General features: G+C 42.7%; 1 protein-coding gene across 1 annotated transcript in view; it reads left to right on the top strand.

Moving 5' to 3' along the window:
• The window catches only part of mertka (c-mer proto-oncogene tyrosine kinase a), a 128,167-nt gene that overhangs the window by 80,070 nt on the left and 33,168 nt on the right, over positions 1-14,929 (top strand). The window contains exons 9-10 of the mRNA XM_078542653.1: positions 10,219-10,378; positions 12,334-12,499. Of these exons, the coding sequence (XP_078398779.1) occupies positions 10,219-10,378; positions 12,334-12,499 (326 nt within the window). The remainder of the gene's footprint in view (positions 1-10,218; positions 10,379-12,333; positions 12,500-14,929) is intronic.

Here is a 14,929-nt window from a genome sequence, read left to right as displayed (position 1 = left end):
GCCTTAGAAGTGGACCCAAGTTCATGGGTGGCTTGCACTTCTTAAACCCAGCCTCTTAAAGGGGACATGCACCTCTGGTTTTGGAAGTGACTGGGAAAGACATTCTGAGCAGGAAGAGACTAGTGATGCGATAAGAGTGTAAGAATGTAAGAAATAGGAGCAGGAGTAGGCCATTCAGCCTTTCGAGCTCGCTCTGCTATTCAATGAATTCATGGCTGATCATCTACCTAACACCATTTTCTTGCACTATCCCCATATCCCTTGAGGTTTTTAATATGTAGAAATCTATTGACCTCAGTCTTGAACATAGTTAACTACTGAGCCTGCACAGCACTCTGGGGCAGAGAACTCCAAAGATTCACCATCCTCTGAGTGAAGAAATTCCTCCTCATCTCAGTCCTAAATGGCCTGCCCCTTATTCTGAGACTATGTGACCTGGTTCTAGGACCCCCCACCCAACCCAAGGGAACTATCTTTTCTGCATCCAACCTGTAGAGCCATGTAAGAACTTTGTATGTTTGAATGAGATCACCTCTCGTTCTTCTAAACCCCAGAGAATAAAGGTCCAGTCAATTTAACCTTTCCCCATAGGACAATCATTCCAGCCCAGCAATTAATTTAGTGAACCTTTATTGCACTCCCTGTATGGCAAGTATATATTTCCTTGGGTGAGGAGACCAAAACTGCACACACTACTCCAGGTGTGGTCTCACCAAATTTCTATATAATAGAAGAAACACATCTTTACTCCTATACTGAAATCCTCTTGTAATGAAGGCCAACATGCCGTTTGCCTTCTTAATTGCTTGCCATACCTGCATGTTAGTTTTCAGTGGCTCATGAACAAGGACACCCAAGTCCCTTTGAAGTTCAAGACTTCCCAGCCTCCCACCATTTAAGTAGTACTCTGTGGGCCGGATTTTACATCCCGTGGACGGGGACAATCCCGACCCGATCGTCATCGCGCACTCATGCGATATTTCGGTTGGTGGGCGCGCGTCACAGCCAGCAGCGCATCTGCCGACAATTAAGAGGCCTATTAAGGCCCTTAATCAATTAATGTAAACCTGTTTTCCGCTGCCCGTCCAACCTTACGGTTGGCGGGTGAGTGAATCGGCCAAGCGGCCTTCTGATTTTTTAGCAAACTCATCCACGGGCGGGATGAGGTTTCCACAATTAAATAAAAACAATATGTAAATTTGTGAGCAGAATTTTTATTCTGTTGTTATTGTGAGTGCGTCCCTTGTCAGGACATTTTTTTCAGATTTTAAAAATCTTTATTTTTGACGTTAAATTTGTTCAGCTCCCTGAGGCTGCTCCCTGTTTTCATGCACAGACTTTTGCACTCGCACTCCTCCTGCCCCCAGCCCAGCAGCGCTGAACTTCTTAGCGCGCCTTTCATGCTGGCTGGCCAATTAACGGTTGGGGTCCAATCGCAGGCGGCGGACCGTTTCTCGGCCCACCTGAGAACCTGAAAATCCTGCCCTGTATTTCTGTTTTTCCTACCAGAGTGGATAACCTCACATCTCTCCACATTGTGTTCCATCTGCCAAATTCTTGCTCACTCGCTTAGCCTCTCCAAATGTATTTGAAGTGTCTTTGCATCCTCCTCACAACTCTCACTTCCACCTAGTTTTGTGTCATCTACACACTTGGAAATATTACATTTAATCCCCACATCTTTGATATAGGTTGTGAGTAGCTGGGGCCCAAGCACTGATCCTTGTGGTACCCCACTAGTCACAGCCTGCCATCCTGAAAATGACCCATTTATTCCTATTTTCTGTTTTCTGTCCATTAACCAGTTCTCAATCCATGCCATTATATTACCCCCCCAATCCCATGTCCCATGCTCTAATTTTGTTTACAAACCTCTTGTGTGGGACCTTATCAAAAGCTTTCTGAAATTTTAAATATACCACATCCACTGGTTCACTCTTACATAATCTGCTAGTTACACCCTCAAAAAACAAACTCCAACAGGTTTGATAAACATGATTTCCCCTCCATAAATCCATGTTGACTCTGCTCAATCCTACCATTATTTTCTAAGTGCCTAGTTATCATACCCTTAATTAAAGCAAAATACTGCGGATGCTGGAAATCTGAAACAAAAAGAGAAAATGCTGGAAAAACTTAGCATGTCCAGCAGCATATGTGGAGAGAGAAACAGAGTTAATGTTTCAAGTCCAAGATGTAATATATTTGGATTTCCAAAAGGCATTCGATAAGGTACAGCACATCAGGCCACTTAATAAGATAAGAGCCCATGGTGTTGGGGGAAGAATATTAGCATGGATAGAGGATTGGCTAACCAACAGAAAAAGAGAGTTGGGATAAGCAGGCATTTTTGGGATGGCAACCTGTAACTAGTGGAGTGCCACAGGGGTCAGTGCTGGGGCCTCAATTATTTACAATATATCTTAATGATTTAGATGAGGGAAGTGAATGTACTATTGCCAAGTTTGGAGAGGCAAGGTTTGATCAGGGATAGTCAGCATAGCTTTGTCAGAGGGAGGTCATGCCTAACAAATTTGATTGAATTTTTTGAGGAGGTGACTAGATGTGTAGATGAGGGTAGTGCAGTTGATGTAGTTTATATGGATTTCAGCAAAGCATTTGACAAAGTCCCACATGGGAGACTTATAAAGAAGGCAAATGCACATGGGATACAGGGTAATTTGATAAAGTGGATTCAAAATTGGCTTAGTTGCAGGAGGCAGAGGCTGATGACAGAAGGATGCTTTAGTGACTGGAAGCCAGTGTCCAGTGTCGTACCACAGGGATCTGTGCTCGGTCCCCTATTATTTGTCATTTATATAAATGACATAGATTAGTAAATTTGCGGATGACACAAAGGTTGGTCGGGTGGTTAACAGTGAGGTTGAGTGTCTTGGGCTACAGGAAGATGTAGATGGGATGGTCAAATGGGCAGATAAGTGGCAGATGGAATTTAACCCTGAAAAGTGTGAGGTGATACACTTTGGAAGGGGTAATTTGACAAGGACATGTTCAATGAACTGCAATGAACTAGGAAGTTCTGAGGAACAAAGGGACCTTGGCGTGTGTGTCCATCGATCTCTGAAGGCGGAGGGGCATGTTAGTGGGATAGTGAAAAAGGCATATGGGATACTTGCCTTTATCAATCGAGGCATAGATTACAAAAGTAGGGAGGTCATGTTGAAGTTGTATAGTTGGTGAGGCCACAGCTGGAGTACTGTGCAGTTCTGGTCGCCACATTATAGGAAGGATGTGATTGCACTGGAGGGGGTGCAGAGGAGATTCACCAGGATGTTGCCTGGGATGAAACATTTAAGTTATGAAGAGAGGTTGGATAGACTTGGGTTGTTTTTGTTGGAGCACAGAAGACTGAGGAGCGACCTCATCGAGGTGTACAAGATTATGAGGGGCATGGACATGGTGGATAGGGAGCAGCTGTTCCCCTTAATTGAAGGGTCAGTCACAAGGGAGCTAAGTTCAAGGTGAGGGGCAGAAGGTTTAGGGGGGATGTGAGGAAAAACTTTTTTACCCAGAGGGTGGTGATGGTCTGGAATGCACTGCCTAGGAGGGTGGTGGAGGCAGGTTGCTTCACATTCTTTAAAAAGTACCTGGATGAGCACTTGGCATGGCATGATATAACATTCAAGGCTATGGGCCAAGTGCTGGTAAATGGGATTAGGTAGGTGGGCCAGATGTTTCTCACGTGTCGGTGCAGACTCGATGAACCAAAGGGCCTCTTCTGCACTGTGATTCTGTGACACTCTCTATGCAGAACCTCTTTCCTAGTCTTCCCTTTGTCGTTGGTACCTACATGGACCACGACCACTGGATCCTCCCATTCCTACTGCAAGTTTCTCTCTAGCCCTGAACAGATATCCTGAACCCTCGCACCGGGCAGGCAACACCACCATCTGGACTCCTGCTCTTTGCTGCAGAGAACAGTATCTATCCCCCTGACTATACTGTCCCCTATCAATACCACATTCCTCTTCTCTCCCCCCACTTGAATGGCACCCTTCGCCATGGTGAAGTGATTAGTCTGCTTATTCACCTTGCAGCCCTCCTCATCCATATACATAGCAAGCACCTTGTACCTGTTGGACAAAGCCAGGGGCTGAGGCCCCTCCATCACTACATGCTGGTTCCCCTTACCTGCCTGACTTGCAGTCACATCCTTATGTCCCTGACCAACTCTAAGGTCCTGTCTAACCTAAGAGGAGTGACTGCCTCCTGGTACAAAGCGTCCAGACAACCTTCCCTCACCCTGATGCCCCACAATGTCCACAACTCTCACTGTAGCTCAGCAGCTCAGAGCCAAAGTTGTCTAAGCTGCAGACACTTAGTGCAGATATGGTTGTCTTGGATTGCACTGCATTCCACAGGTTCCCACATGCTGCAGTCATGGCACACCAGCAGCCCTGCCATTTCTGTCCAGCCTTATTTATTTAATTAATTGATTAGTTAATAATTTACACAGATAAAGTAATAGAAAGTTCCACTCACATAACTTGGAGACAAGGAAGGAAACTCACTGGAGGCTAAACAAAAATGGAAAAAAGAACACTTTTCCCCCTCTGCCCCAATTCCCACCTGAACCAAATTCCCAACCTCATATATATAATATATATATATATAGAGTTTCTGATAACTCAATAGCTAGCTCAACTTTCTGCTACACCAATTAACATGTATTGAGGGCAACTGCTTTCAACTGATTGACAGATAACTGCCACTTCATTCAGCCCCCTGCTTAACTAGGCTATCCAACTAGCAATGTTTGAAAGTAAGAACCTAACTGTTAATCTAAATTTAAAGCTATGAAAAGCTTACCAGGGACATTCCCACCTGAACCAAATTCCTAACTCCAGTCAATCTACGTCTCACTCAGGTGTAGTCTGGTGTCCATGTACCTCTTTCTGCCAAAAAGCAAATCATCACGGGAGGACTTGATGTAGGAGGTGGGCAGGAGGAGAGGGGTCCTTTATCTAAGGCAGACCAGACTCTATCTAGGCAGACACTGCAAAGGCAGTGGAAGATGATAGCTTCAGCAGTCAATGCCAGCAGTGTAACCCCAAAGACATGGGCGAGGTGCCACAAGGAGCTCAGTGACCTCACAAGAATACACTCAGTCAGTGAATCCATCTTCAAATACTAGCTACTACAGCACTAGCCTCATTCACTGCACAATTCACCACCCTCCCTTTTGTTCACCCACCAAATATTTTAATCAACCATGTCTCATAGCTCACACTCATAGCTTCACCTCCATCTTACACACTTAGCACTGCTGCAAGCCTCACACCCATATCTCACAGCTTGCTCACACTGCCTACTAGTCAACTGTGACAGACACATTACATAAGCACATTGCAGCACATTCACTGACGCACCTCATTCTTACTGGGTAAGGTGGTGCCTGAGCGCAGGCAGCAGCACCTAACTTTTGGATGATGGTCTGGATGCATGTCCTCACCCAATGCAGGAGATGGTGCGTACAATCATTAGAATGGTCATGACTCAGGCCACTGGCAGGACTGCAATCAAAGAGAACGACGCTACCTTCCCATCTAATCCTCCTCCTCGCTTCCTACTTCCTCCTCACCCCACTATCTCCTTTGAATTACAAGCTGAGAATTAGGTAAGCATGCTTCTCTTGCTTCCTCCCCCACCATTCCCTCTCTGCAACTCTACCCTTAGGCCTTTCTCATTCAGGCAGTGGTAAGAAATGCAAGAGGAACGAGAGACTGATGAAAAGCAGTCATTTGATTTAATACACGCAGCCAGTAGCACAGACGCCTGCACTATGCAATTTAGAGAGCAGCAAAGAGATGTGATTGGTACATGGTGAGGAACTGGGCATGAGTCACCTACAGTCAGGGTAAACTGGCAGGTGCCAGCTCCCCAGCGAGCAAGGCTAGACGAGTTCTGCTGCAGAGGACTCAGATGAGAACTTCAATGAGATGGCTTACAGAAAAAGGTTGATGGGCTTGATGCAATAAAATGTTTGGTGCATTGGCATGCATGCCTGAACGCCTGCAGTCACTGTCAAGGAGCAGGAAGGAGTGCAGCACCAACTTGCCACAAAGCTTTTTGCAGAGCTTGGAGCCCATCCTTTCCATCATGGAAGTGGTGGCCAAATCTATGAGCACACTTGCAGACCCAAACGTTTGATGGCTGATGCCCCAGCCTCCATTGGAGCAGTTGCAGAAGTCGCCCAACATTTGAGTGCTGCAGTGGAAGCTCACACTGAAGTCACGCAAGCTCGGCTTGTATTGAAGGCTCAGACTGGTCATCCAGCAACAACCCCGTGGTGCCATGGTGGCTCAAATACTGATGGCACAGAACAAAACATCATGACTGCTACTAGAATACCCAGCATTCACCTATGTGATGTGTCAAGCTTGGTTGCACACCAACTTCACATTTAGGGAGTGGGACCCTTTGCAGTACATATTTGACTTTAAATGTGGTGACCACAAAGCCATGTCTGTGCAGTCAATGGCACCCTGCTGCATGAGAAAGCTCACTATCCTGTCAAAGCCAAATGCTTTGGCTAGAGAGAATGCTGTGTACTTCCCTCTCCTTGCATAAGGAGCACAGTCACTTCCTCCCTTATAGAGAAGTGGAAGGCAAACTGAAGATGTTAGCGATGTTGCCTGCTCTAGCTCAGAAGGATCCCGATGTGAAGAAGTTCCTGGCCAAGGTCATCTTCACAGCCACTGACAGCACCTTCCTCACCCTGCTCTGAGGCTGCAGGTCTGCCTACAAGAAGTGGCAGACTTCAGTGAGCACCTGCTTCGTAAAACGGAGACATCGCACACACTCTTGATCGCTAAGGTTGAAGTAAAAGAAATGCTTCCTCAAGACTTTGGTGTGGATAAGACCTTCTACTTAAGAACCCTTCTCTCCTCTCTCCTCCCCCCTCTGTTAGCAGCCGATTCTCCTCTGTTTAATTTCCCTGTCATGCCCAAGATCAAGGGGGATGGTAACTATGAAGGGAGCAAGTTGTCTGATCAGAAACCTTGAAGTCAGAACCAAGACATTTGCCACGCACAACACTTCTACATTCTTAGAGTTAGTAGAAATCAATCAGTAATTAACATGAAAATAGTTGGTGATCACTTTAAATAATGCAGGGTCCTTCGTGCTGCAGATCACATGTTCATTTGTGTAAGCCTAAGAGAGGGCATTAGCGGGATCGTTGAGGTCAAAAATGGCAGTGGGCTAGTACCAAATCAGTGCTGCTTGCTAACTGACACCATGATCTGCCTACTCTGCATATACCTGGCACATGCTCCTAATGCCTAAACGAAAATGGTATCTGGCCATGATTTATGCCAGAGGTGTCCATGCATGATAGAGATGGCATTTTGGAACCAAAATGATACCTTTGCCAGTGGAAGGACAGTTGCTATGCAACAAATTTTATAATGAAGAAACCAGCTCATTTGTTGACCAAGTTAATTCTTTCCTTTAAAATAATGGACATAATTTGGCACTAATCCCTACAAGTATTCATTAATACCACGTAGTGCAATTCACCTGTTTGGTACCTATTTGAATATCTTTCTGTGGATTGGTGAATTCCTAATTTTCTTCTTTTTTCTGCTGTGTTTTGGGAAACAAGATGCTTACTCATTTATGTAATTTAAAATCCACTGACGTGAGGGAGCCAAGGTTACTGGTAATTATGAAAGCTAAATCTAAGTTAACGTACTAACAGGAAAGTAGTACAATGGACTGATTTGCTTCTTTATAGTTCTGTAACAAGTATATACACAAAAAAATTGATTTAAGAAGCAGTGATCGGCAGCTTAGCCTTCAGAAATTCTTTTGCACTAGTGTAATCATTAATCCTTCAGACATGGCTTAATGTCATTGTACCAAACTCAACACTGGCAGAATTATCATCTTGCAAAGGATTTAAACTGAACAACAATCATACATAATGGAACCCTGGTGAATGGGCATATTGTAAGGTTAATAATAAGTCTAGTATCTCCAGCTGAAATGTCATTGTGCAGGCTTGCATTTTGTGACTAAATGTCACTCTGTGCAAAAGGCGATTTGCTGCTTGTTATGAAAGGTTGAGCTTCCAGTAAGCACCTAGCTAGATGGTATTCTGTCTGTCAGCCACTATTTGTGGAACTGAGTAAAATGACTCATCAGCAAGTGACTTTTTGGGAAACTGCTTAGGATGTCTTGGTTTCCTTAATACTAACATTGTTCAGACGCCAAGTGTGTGTTTTGTCATATGACCTTTGCAAATTAGGCTTGCAGTTGAGTAGTTAATATTTGTATTTATTATTCAACAGTTGAATAGTATGTTATTGTTTTAAAATATCGTAAAGTTGCTTCATACAGACTAACATGCAGGCAAAGATAGGCATTAATATCCTGTGTATTGACAGCTGCGTGCAACATAATGTTCACTTATGCCAACTTGACTAACTCAGACAAGTGGTGAGTAAGTGCAGCTGCTATATTGATGAGCGCACCCACAGTCATCACAACAGCTGTACCTTTACACGTCCTCTTAGTGGTGCTCATGGGATCTTTTCCATTCACTTAAGCCACATCTGCTTGTTTTTTTATTTGTTCATTGGATGTGGGTGTCGCTGGCTAGGTCAGCATTGTTTGCCAATCCCTAATTGCCCTCGCTCAGAGGGCATTAAAGGGTCAACCACATTGCTGTGGGTCTGGAGTCACATGTAAACCAGACCAGGTAAGGCCAGCAGATTTCCTTCCCTAAATAACATTAGTGAAGCAGATGGTTTTTTATGACAATCAGCAATGGTTTTGTGGTCATCATTAGACTTTTAATTCCAGACTTCTATTGAATTTGAACCTGGGTCCCCAGAGCATTACCCTGGGTGTCTGGAATACGAGTCCAGTGACAATACCACTATGCCATTGTCTCTCAGTCAAAGCCAGCACCTATGACAATACAGCACTCCCTCAGTATTGCATTTGAAGAGCCAACATTTCTAATTTATTTGACTCCAATCAATCACTGGATTAACATGATGCATAGATAAGATTTTTTTCTTTCAGTCAAGGAAAGTATTAGTGTAACTTTTGACTCGTTCTCCTTACTCGAGTGTTGCCGATAAATATATGCTTTAACTGTTCTGTTTCTGTTGAAGGTGAAGTGATAAGTGGTGATAGTGGAAGGGGGAGAAGGGGGAGAAAGAGGTCAAGAGTTGGAGAAATATTGAGGTTTTAGTGTGAAAGGAAAATCTTCAACCTGTCTTGATTGTACAGTGCAAATGATTGAAATCTCTCAACTTCAGCTCCTTTTTTTACTGTCAGGAAAAAGTTTCAGATGCTCATTCAACATATTATTTGCATTAACCAGACTTTGTAATGTTAGTTTGACTCAGTTGGTACTCTGGCAAGTCCTTCCCAAACTTTAGCCTTTGCAGCAGAAGGCTTTGGATTCGCATCCCACTGGACTTTGGCATGTAATCTTATCTGCTGTAATAGGAAAAAGATAGGGTTGGCTTCATAAACTTGAGTTTATTCCATTGCCTGTGTCTTTTTGCGCACCAAGTCCCATTCACTCAGCAACCCTGTACTTGCTGACCTACTTGGGCTCCTGATCAAGGAATGCCTCAATTTTAAAATTCTCATTCTTGTTTTGAAATCCCTCCATGGCCTGGCCCCTCCCTAACTCTTAATATCCTCCAGCCCTGCAACCTTGCCAAGGTGCCTGTGCTCGTCTAATTCTGGCTTCTCCATGGTTCCAATTTTAATTGCTCCATCACTGGTCGTGCCTTCAGCTGCCTTGGCCCTAAGCTCTGGAATTCCCTCCTAAACCTCTCCAACTTTCTAACACTTTTTCCTCCTTTAAGAGACTCCTTAAAACTTACTTATTTGATCAAGTATTTGGCAATCTACCCTAGTATTGCTTTACGTGACTCAGTGTCCAATTTTGCTTCATAACACTCCTGTGGAGCACCTTGGGATGATTTATTATGTTAAAGATGCTATATACAAGTTGTTGTATTTTAGAAGGAAGATGTCAAAGGACCTTTTTTTATCTGAACTCATCTTATAATGTCCTATCTTTTGCCTCTTTTCAGAGTGCTTCTTCATAGTCTGCAGGTTGGATAATCTTGTTATAAGTCCTTAAGAAGCTTTAGGACCCCAATGTAAACCTCTCAATTTGTGATTTCTACTGTTAAGCCATTTAAATTTGTCCTTTCTCCTTTCCAGGTTGTGAAATCACTTGAACTGTGTTGCAATCAGACGGTTAACCAAGGCATTATTGATGTTGTGGCAGTAAACGTTACATATAAGGTGCAAGTGGCAGCATATACCAGCAGTGGAACTGGGCCTTACAGTGATCCAGCACATGTGTTTGTTGGAAGCAGTGGTAATTATTGTTGTGTATTGTGGAAAATGTGAATGCCATCAGCCAGGTGAAATGGTGATATTCTGAATTGTTAAGAAGCAGTTTTAACTGAAAAAGCATCGTACAAACAGCCAAAATGTTGTGATTTTTTTTTTACAATAATACCAAAATTGTTTATTTTAAGTGAATGAGAATGGGTGCAAAGAGTTGACTTTTTACTTGCATGTGCTCTTGTTGGATTAGCAAAGGCCAGAATTTTGGTCTATCTGGTCCAGCTATTAACTCAGCACTCCTGTTAGGGCATTTCAACCTCCCAGCTGTGCCCATTTGTAATTTTGAAAACTTGCTTTTTAAAGATGGCATAAATGCCAATCTGGACAGTTGGAGCTGTAACTTGTGGTTTCATCCAAGATTCCCCCATGTAATGAGGTTTCCATGCTTGGCATGTCTAAGGAAGTTACAAGCAGGAACTGACTACTTTCCAACATCAATCTTCTTATCCCATGCAGTGCAAGAGTTGACAGGTTCTCATGTGCTTATCCAATCTCTTGCCTTGGAGAATGGTGTGTGTCCCAGATACAACAAAGTGAAAAGGTGGATAGTAAAAATCCAGCTGTGGGTAAGTGAATCTATTGGATTTTGGTCATGGAAGAGACCCTTGAGGGATAATTTTGGCAATGTAATTGTAGGGTCACCTGTGTTGCTGCACATTTTCACTCAGAGGGTCATGAATCTTTGGAACTCTCTTCCTGAAAATGTGGTGGAAGCAGAGTCTTTGAATATTTTTAAGGCAGAGGTGGATAGATTCCTGGTAAGCTAGGGGGTGATAGGTTATTGGCGGTAGGTGGGATGCAGATTTCTGGTTACTATCAGATCAGTCAAGATCTTATTAAATGGCAGAGCAGGCTTTAGGGGCTGAATGGCCCCTACTCCTGCTCCTTGTTTGCATGTTTGTATTAGTTTCAGTCAATTACAATTCCAAGCCTGGAAAGTATGAGAGATGCTGGAGAGTTCATGGAGAACAAACAATCTTGTTCACGCCTTTGGCTGCCCAAAGATATGAACCTCATCAATAAAACAAGAGATGCTGATCCACTTGTTGTAAGATTGTTTGGTGTCCCACCAAGAGGTCAGGAGGCTTTGTGTGGTTGAACATCAACTGTTTATTAGAAATAGACAACTATATACATATCTCCAAGGTATAGCCCTGACTAGATGCTATCTCCATGCTGACTTCTATCAGATTCTCTCTACTCACAGTAGAGTGTTCTAGTCATATTGTAGTGGGAAGGACAAGATGAATGGATTCAGAAGCTCCCAGAAGATGGGTTCTGTTGGAAAGGCTGGGTTAAATTCAGATTTATTTTTTGCATACTTAAAATCTGTAGAGTGGTCCCAAATCAAGATCATTCACAATTCCACCAAGTGAATCTTGAACTGAAGTCCAGGAGGACTGCAGTCTTGCCAATTTATTAAACACTGCTGAGAAAATGAGCTGAACTCAAGATTTTCTCAGCATTGAGAAAATTGAGCCCTCTCTCTGATACCCACTCATGTCTAAACTTGAGTGTCATCCTGTTTGGACCTGGTTTCGAATATTATTCCTCTCTACTATAAAAGCAATATCTCTGTCATATTCTTTGGAAAGTGTATATTGCGCTTAATACCTTCCAAAAAGCCTCTTCAAGACTTGTCTCTTCAACCATTCTGTTGATTCACCCTGCCTTAGCTTTCCTGTTATCTGCACCTATGTGTCATTACCCGCTTGTCAAGTACTGAGAAGATGTTGTTCTGCATCATGGGTGATAGAAAAATGCAAGCTTTTGTCACATTGCAGCCTTCCAGAAGTTAGTAAGAAGCAAAACATAGCCCTTTTTAAAACTACACTTGTGTGTAATTCTAAGTAAACAATTTGTATTAATTTATTAGTTTTGTGAATCCAAATCTAATTTTCCCATGTATTTGTTTCCTTGCAGGTGCGGTAATACTTTCACCGTTCTCAACTACTGCAGCTGCCGATGACAGTAATGCTGAACGTTCCCTAATGGCGCTAATTGGAATAGTTTGTGTCAGCGGCATAATTATTTTAGCAGCGTTCATCTATACAGCTATGAAAAGGCGGATGATGGAGACCACGTTTGGGTCAGTATTGTTGGCTTCAACCATTCAAACCTTGTCCACGTTTCTAAAAATTCCTTGTGAAAGGAAGAGAAATGATGTTAACTATTGCACAGATGCCCAGTACCAATAAGGATGGAACTGGTGTCTGATGATTCGCCAGACCAGGTTTCAGTGTTGGTAGCTTCTTAGCTACCTCAGAAAAAAAATCTCCATTGGTCTGGGATACAAGTGAAGAGCTAAACAAATGCCTGGTTATATTGGGATGGTCATTTATTTTTTCAATGAATGAATGAGAATCTGTACCTTATGGGGAAAATGGCGGTATTATAAGCGTGAGACACAGTGAGAAAACATGGCTAAAAGGTATCTTTAGGAGAAAATGATACCAGTTTCTTATATGAGCTAGAGCTTGAACTTGCCTCAAACCTCATAATTGCTAACACTATTTAAGACTTGGCAATCAGTAAAATTAGATAAATGCTTGATTTGGAAGAAGATTATGGGAAAAGCATGGCAGAGCGAGATTAGTTCTGGATGCGTCATCTGCCAGCCAACATGTTGGACCAAATGCCTTACTCCTGAGCTGTAAAGCTCTATGGTTCTTAACTCTACTGAACAAATGCCTGTTTCCTCAGAGTTTCTGTAATTGGGCTTCTCTCCTTTCTTGTATGTCCCAAAAGAGAAATTAACAGTGTGTTACTTAGACCAGTTATTTCTTTGAACAAAACAATATGTTTTTGATGTGATAGAAATGATGAAAGCTGTTGCAAAATTGGGACAATGAAACCAGAACCAGAGGACAAAACTTAAAAACATGAGCAAGGGCAAAGTTCATAAAAATAATTTTTCCCCACAGGATAATGGATATGTAGAAGAGACCCATAGAAAGTGAAGTCTCATCATGACAAGTTTAAGTGCCCTTGTAACACTGTGCTAGTTGATAATTACTGCCAATCAACCCCTTTGGCGCCAAATGCAGAGTTTCATTCCGTCAGGGGTTGAATTTTTTGAGAGGTTTTAGAAATATCCAACTTTTTAAGTTAATTTTTTTTTTCTTACCTTTTTTCATTCTTTGATATTGAGTTCATCCTCTTTAATTCATTTTAATTCTTGGTCCTTCCTGTGTTTATATGCTTAACCTTAAATCTGATTGGCTAAGGAGGTGTCCTGCTGACTCAGATCTTCAATACCCTCTTCCCTTGCAGCATCAGCACTTACAACAACTTTGCGGGGCAAAACTTTTTGGAGCTGAAGCATTTAGGGGCAAATCTAGCTCACAGCAGATGACTTAGATATGCTACGCTACAGCAAATTCTGATCCCTTGTTTACATGTGCTCTCAGCAGAATGGCATGTCCAGGATTTCCTTCTATTTTGTCATTCTGTTACGCCTTTTAATTCGTCCACTGCCAAGAATTTTCGGAATTTCTACTGAATAGGCCAGGCAAATTTGGCTTCTGTTTCAAAGGAACAAAGATTAACCCTTGGGCTGCCAACAACTCTCGGGGAATATCCTGCTGTCTGACGATCACATAGTGAGATGTTAAAAATAAGACATTACAGCCACAAGTTTACAATCCACTACTCTACTGTTAACTGCAAGCTGCCAGAATAAACACTGGAACATAAAGGTAGGAATCAGCTATTCACTCCAGACTCCGTTGAGTCTGTTCCATGATTCATGGCTGATATGTATCTCGACTTCATCTATGCACCTTGGTTTTGTAACCTCTGATTACCATTGAGTAACAAAACACTCTATTCATCTCTGTTTCGAAATTGTTAATTGACTGCTGCCCCAGCCTCCACAGATTTTTGGGGGAGAGAGTTCAAGATTTTCACTGCCCTGGCATGAAAGCATCAAGTCGACCTGAATGGCCTCCCTCTGAGCTCCAATTTTAAGATTATGCCCCCTCATTCTGGAATTCTCCCTGTTGCACACCACCAAAGAAAATAGTTTCTCTCTCTGTAAGGCGTTGGGGCTGCTCCATTGTTGATTGTATTCAAGGCTGAGACAGACAGATTTTTTTTATTTTTCAGTGAATCTTGGGATATGAGGAGTGGGCAGGAAATTGGAGTTGAAACAGGAGATTAGCTATAATGGAATCGCAGAGCAATCTCAAGGCCATATGGTATACACTTATTCCTATTTCTTATGTTCTTAACTACCCTCAAATCATTTTTAATGTAAAAATGAAACCTAATCATGGAGGTAGGCAGTGGCATAGTGATATTGTCACTGGACTAGTAATCCTGAGACCCAGGGTAATGCTTTGGGGACCCGGATTCGAATCAAGTGTGCTGAAATTTGAATTCAATAAAAATCTGAAATTAAAAGTCTAATGCCCATGAAACCATTGTTGATTGTCGTAAAAACCCACCTGATTCACTGATGTCCTATAGGGAATTAAATCTCCTGTCCTTACCTGATCTGGCCTACATGTGGCTCCAG

This window comes from Cetorhinus maximus, chromosome 5 (assembly GCF_964194155.1).
Source record: "Cetorhinus maximus chromosome 5, sCetMax3.hap1.1, whole genome shotgun sequence".
Taxonomy (NCBI): domain Eukaryota; kingdom Metazoa; phylum Chordata; class Chondrichthyes; order Lamniformes; family Cetorhinidae; genus Cetorhinus; species Cetorhinus maximus.
Note: the sequence above shows the minus strand (reverse complement) of the source record. Positions and strands in the feature narration are given on the sequence as shown.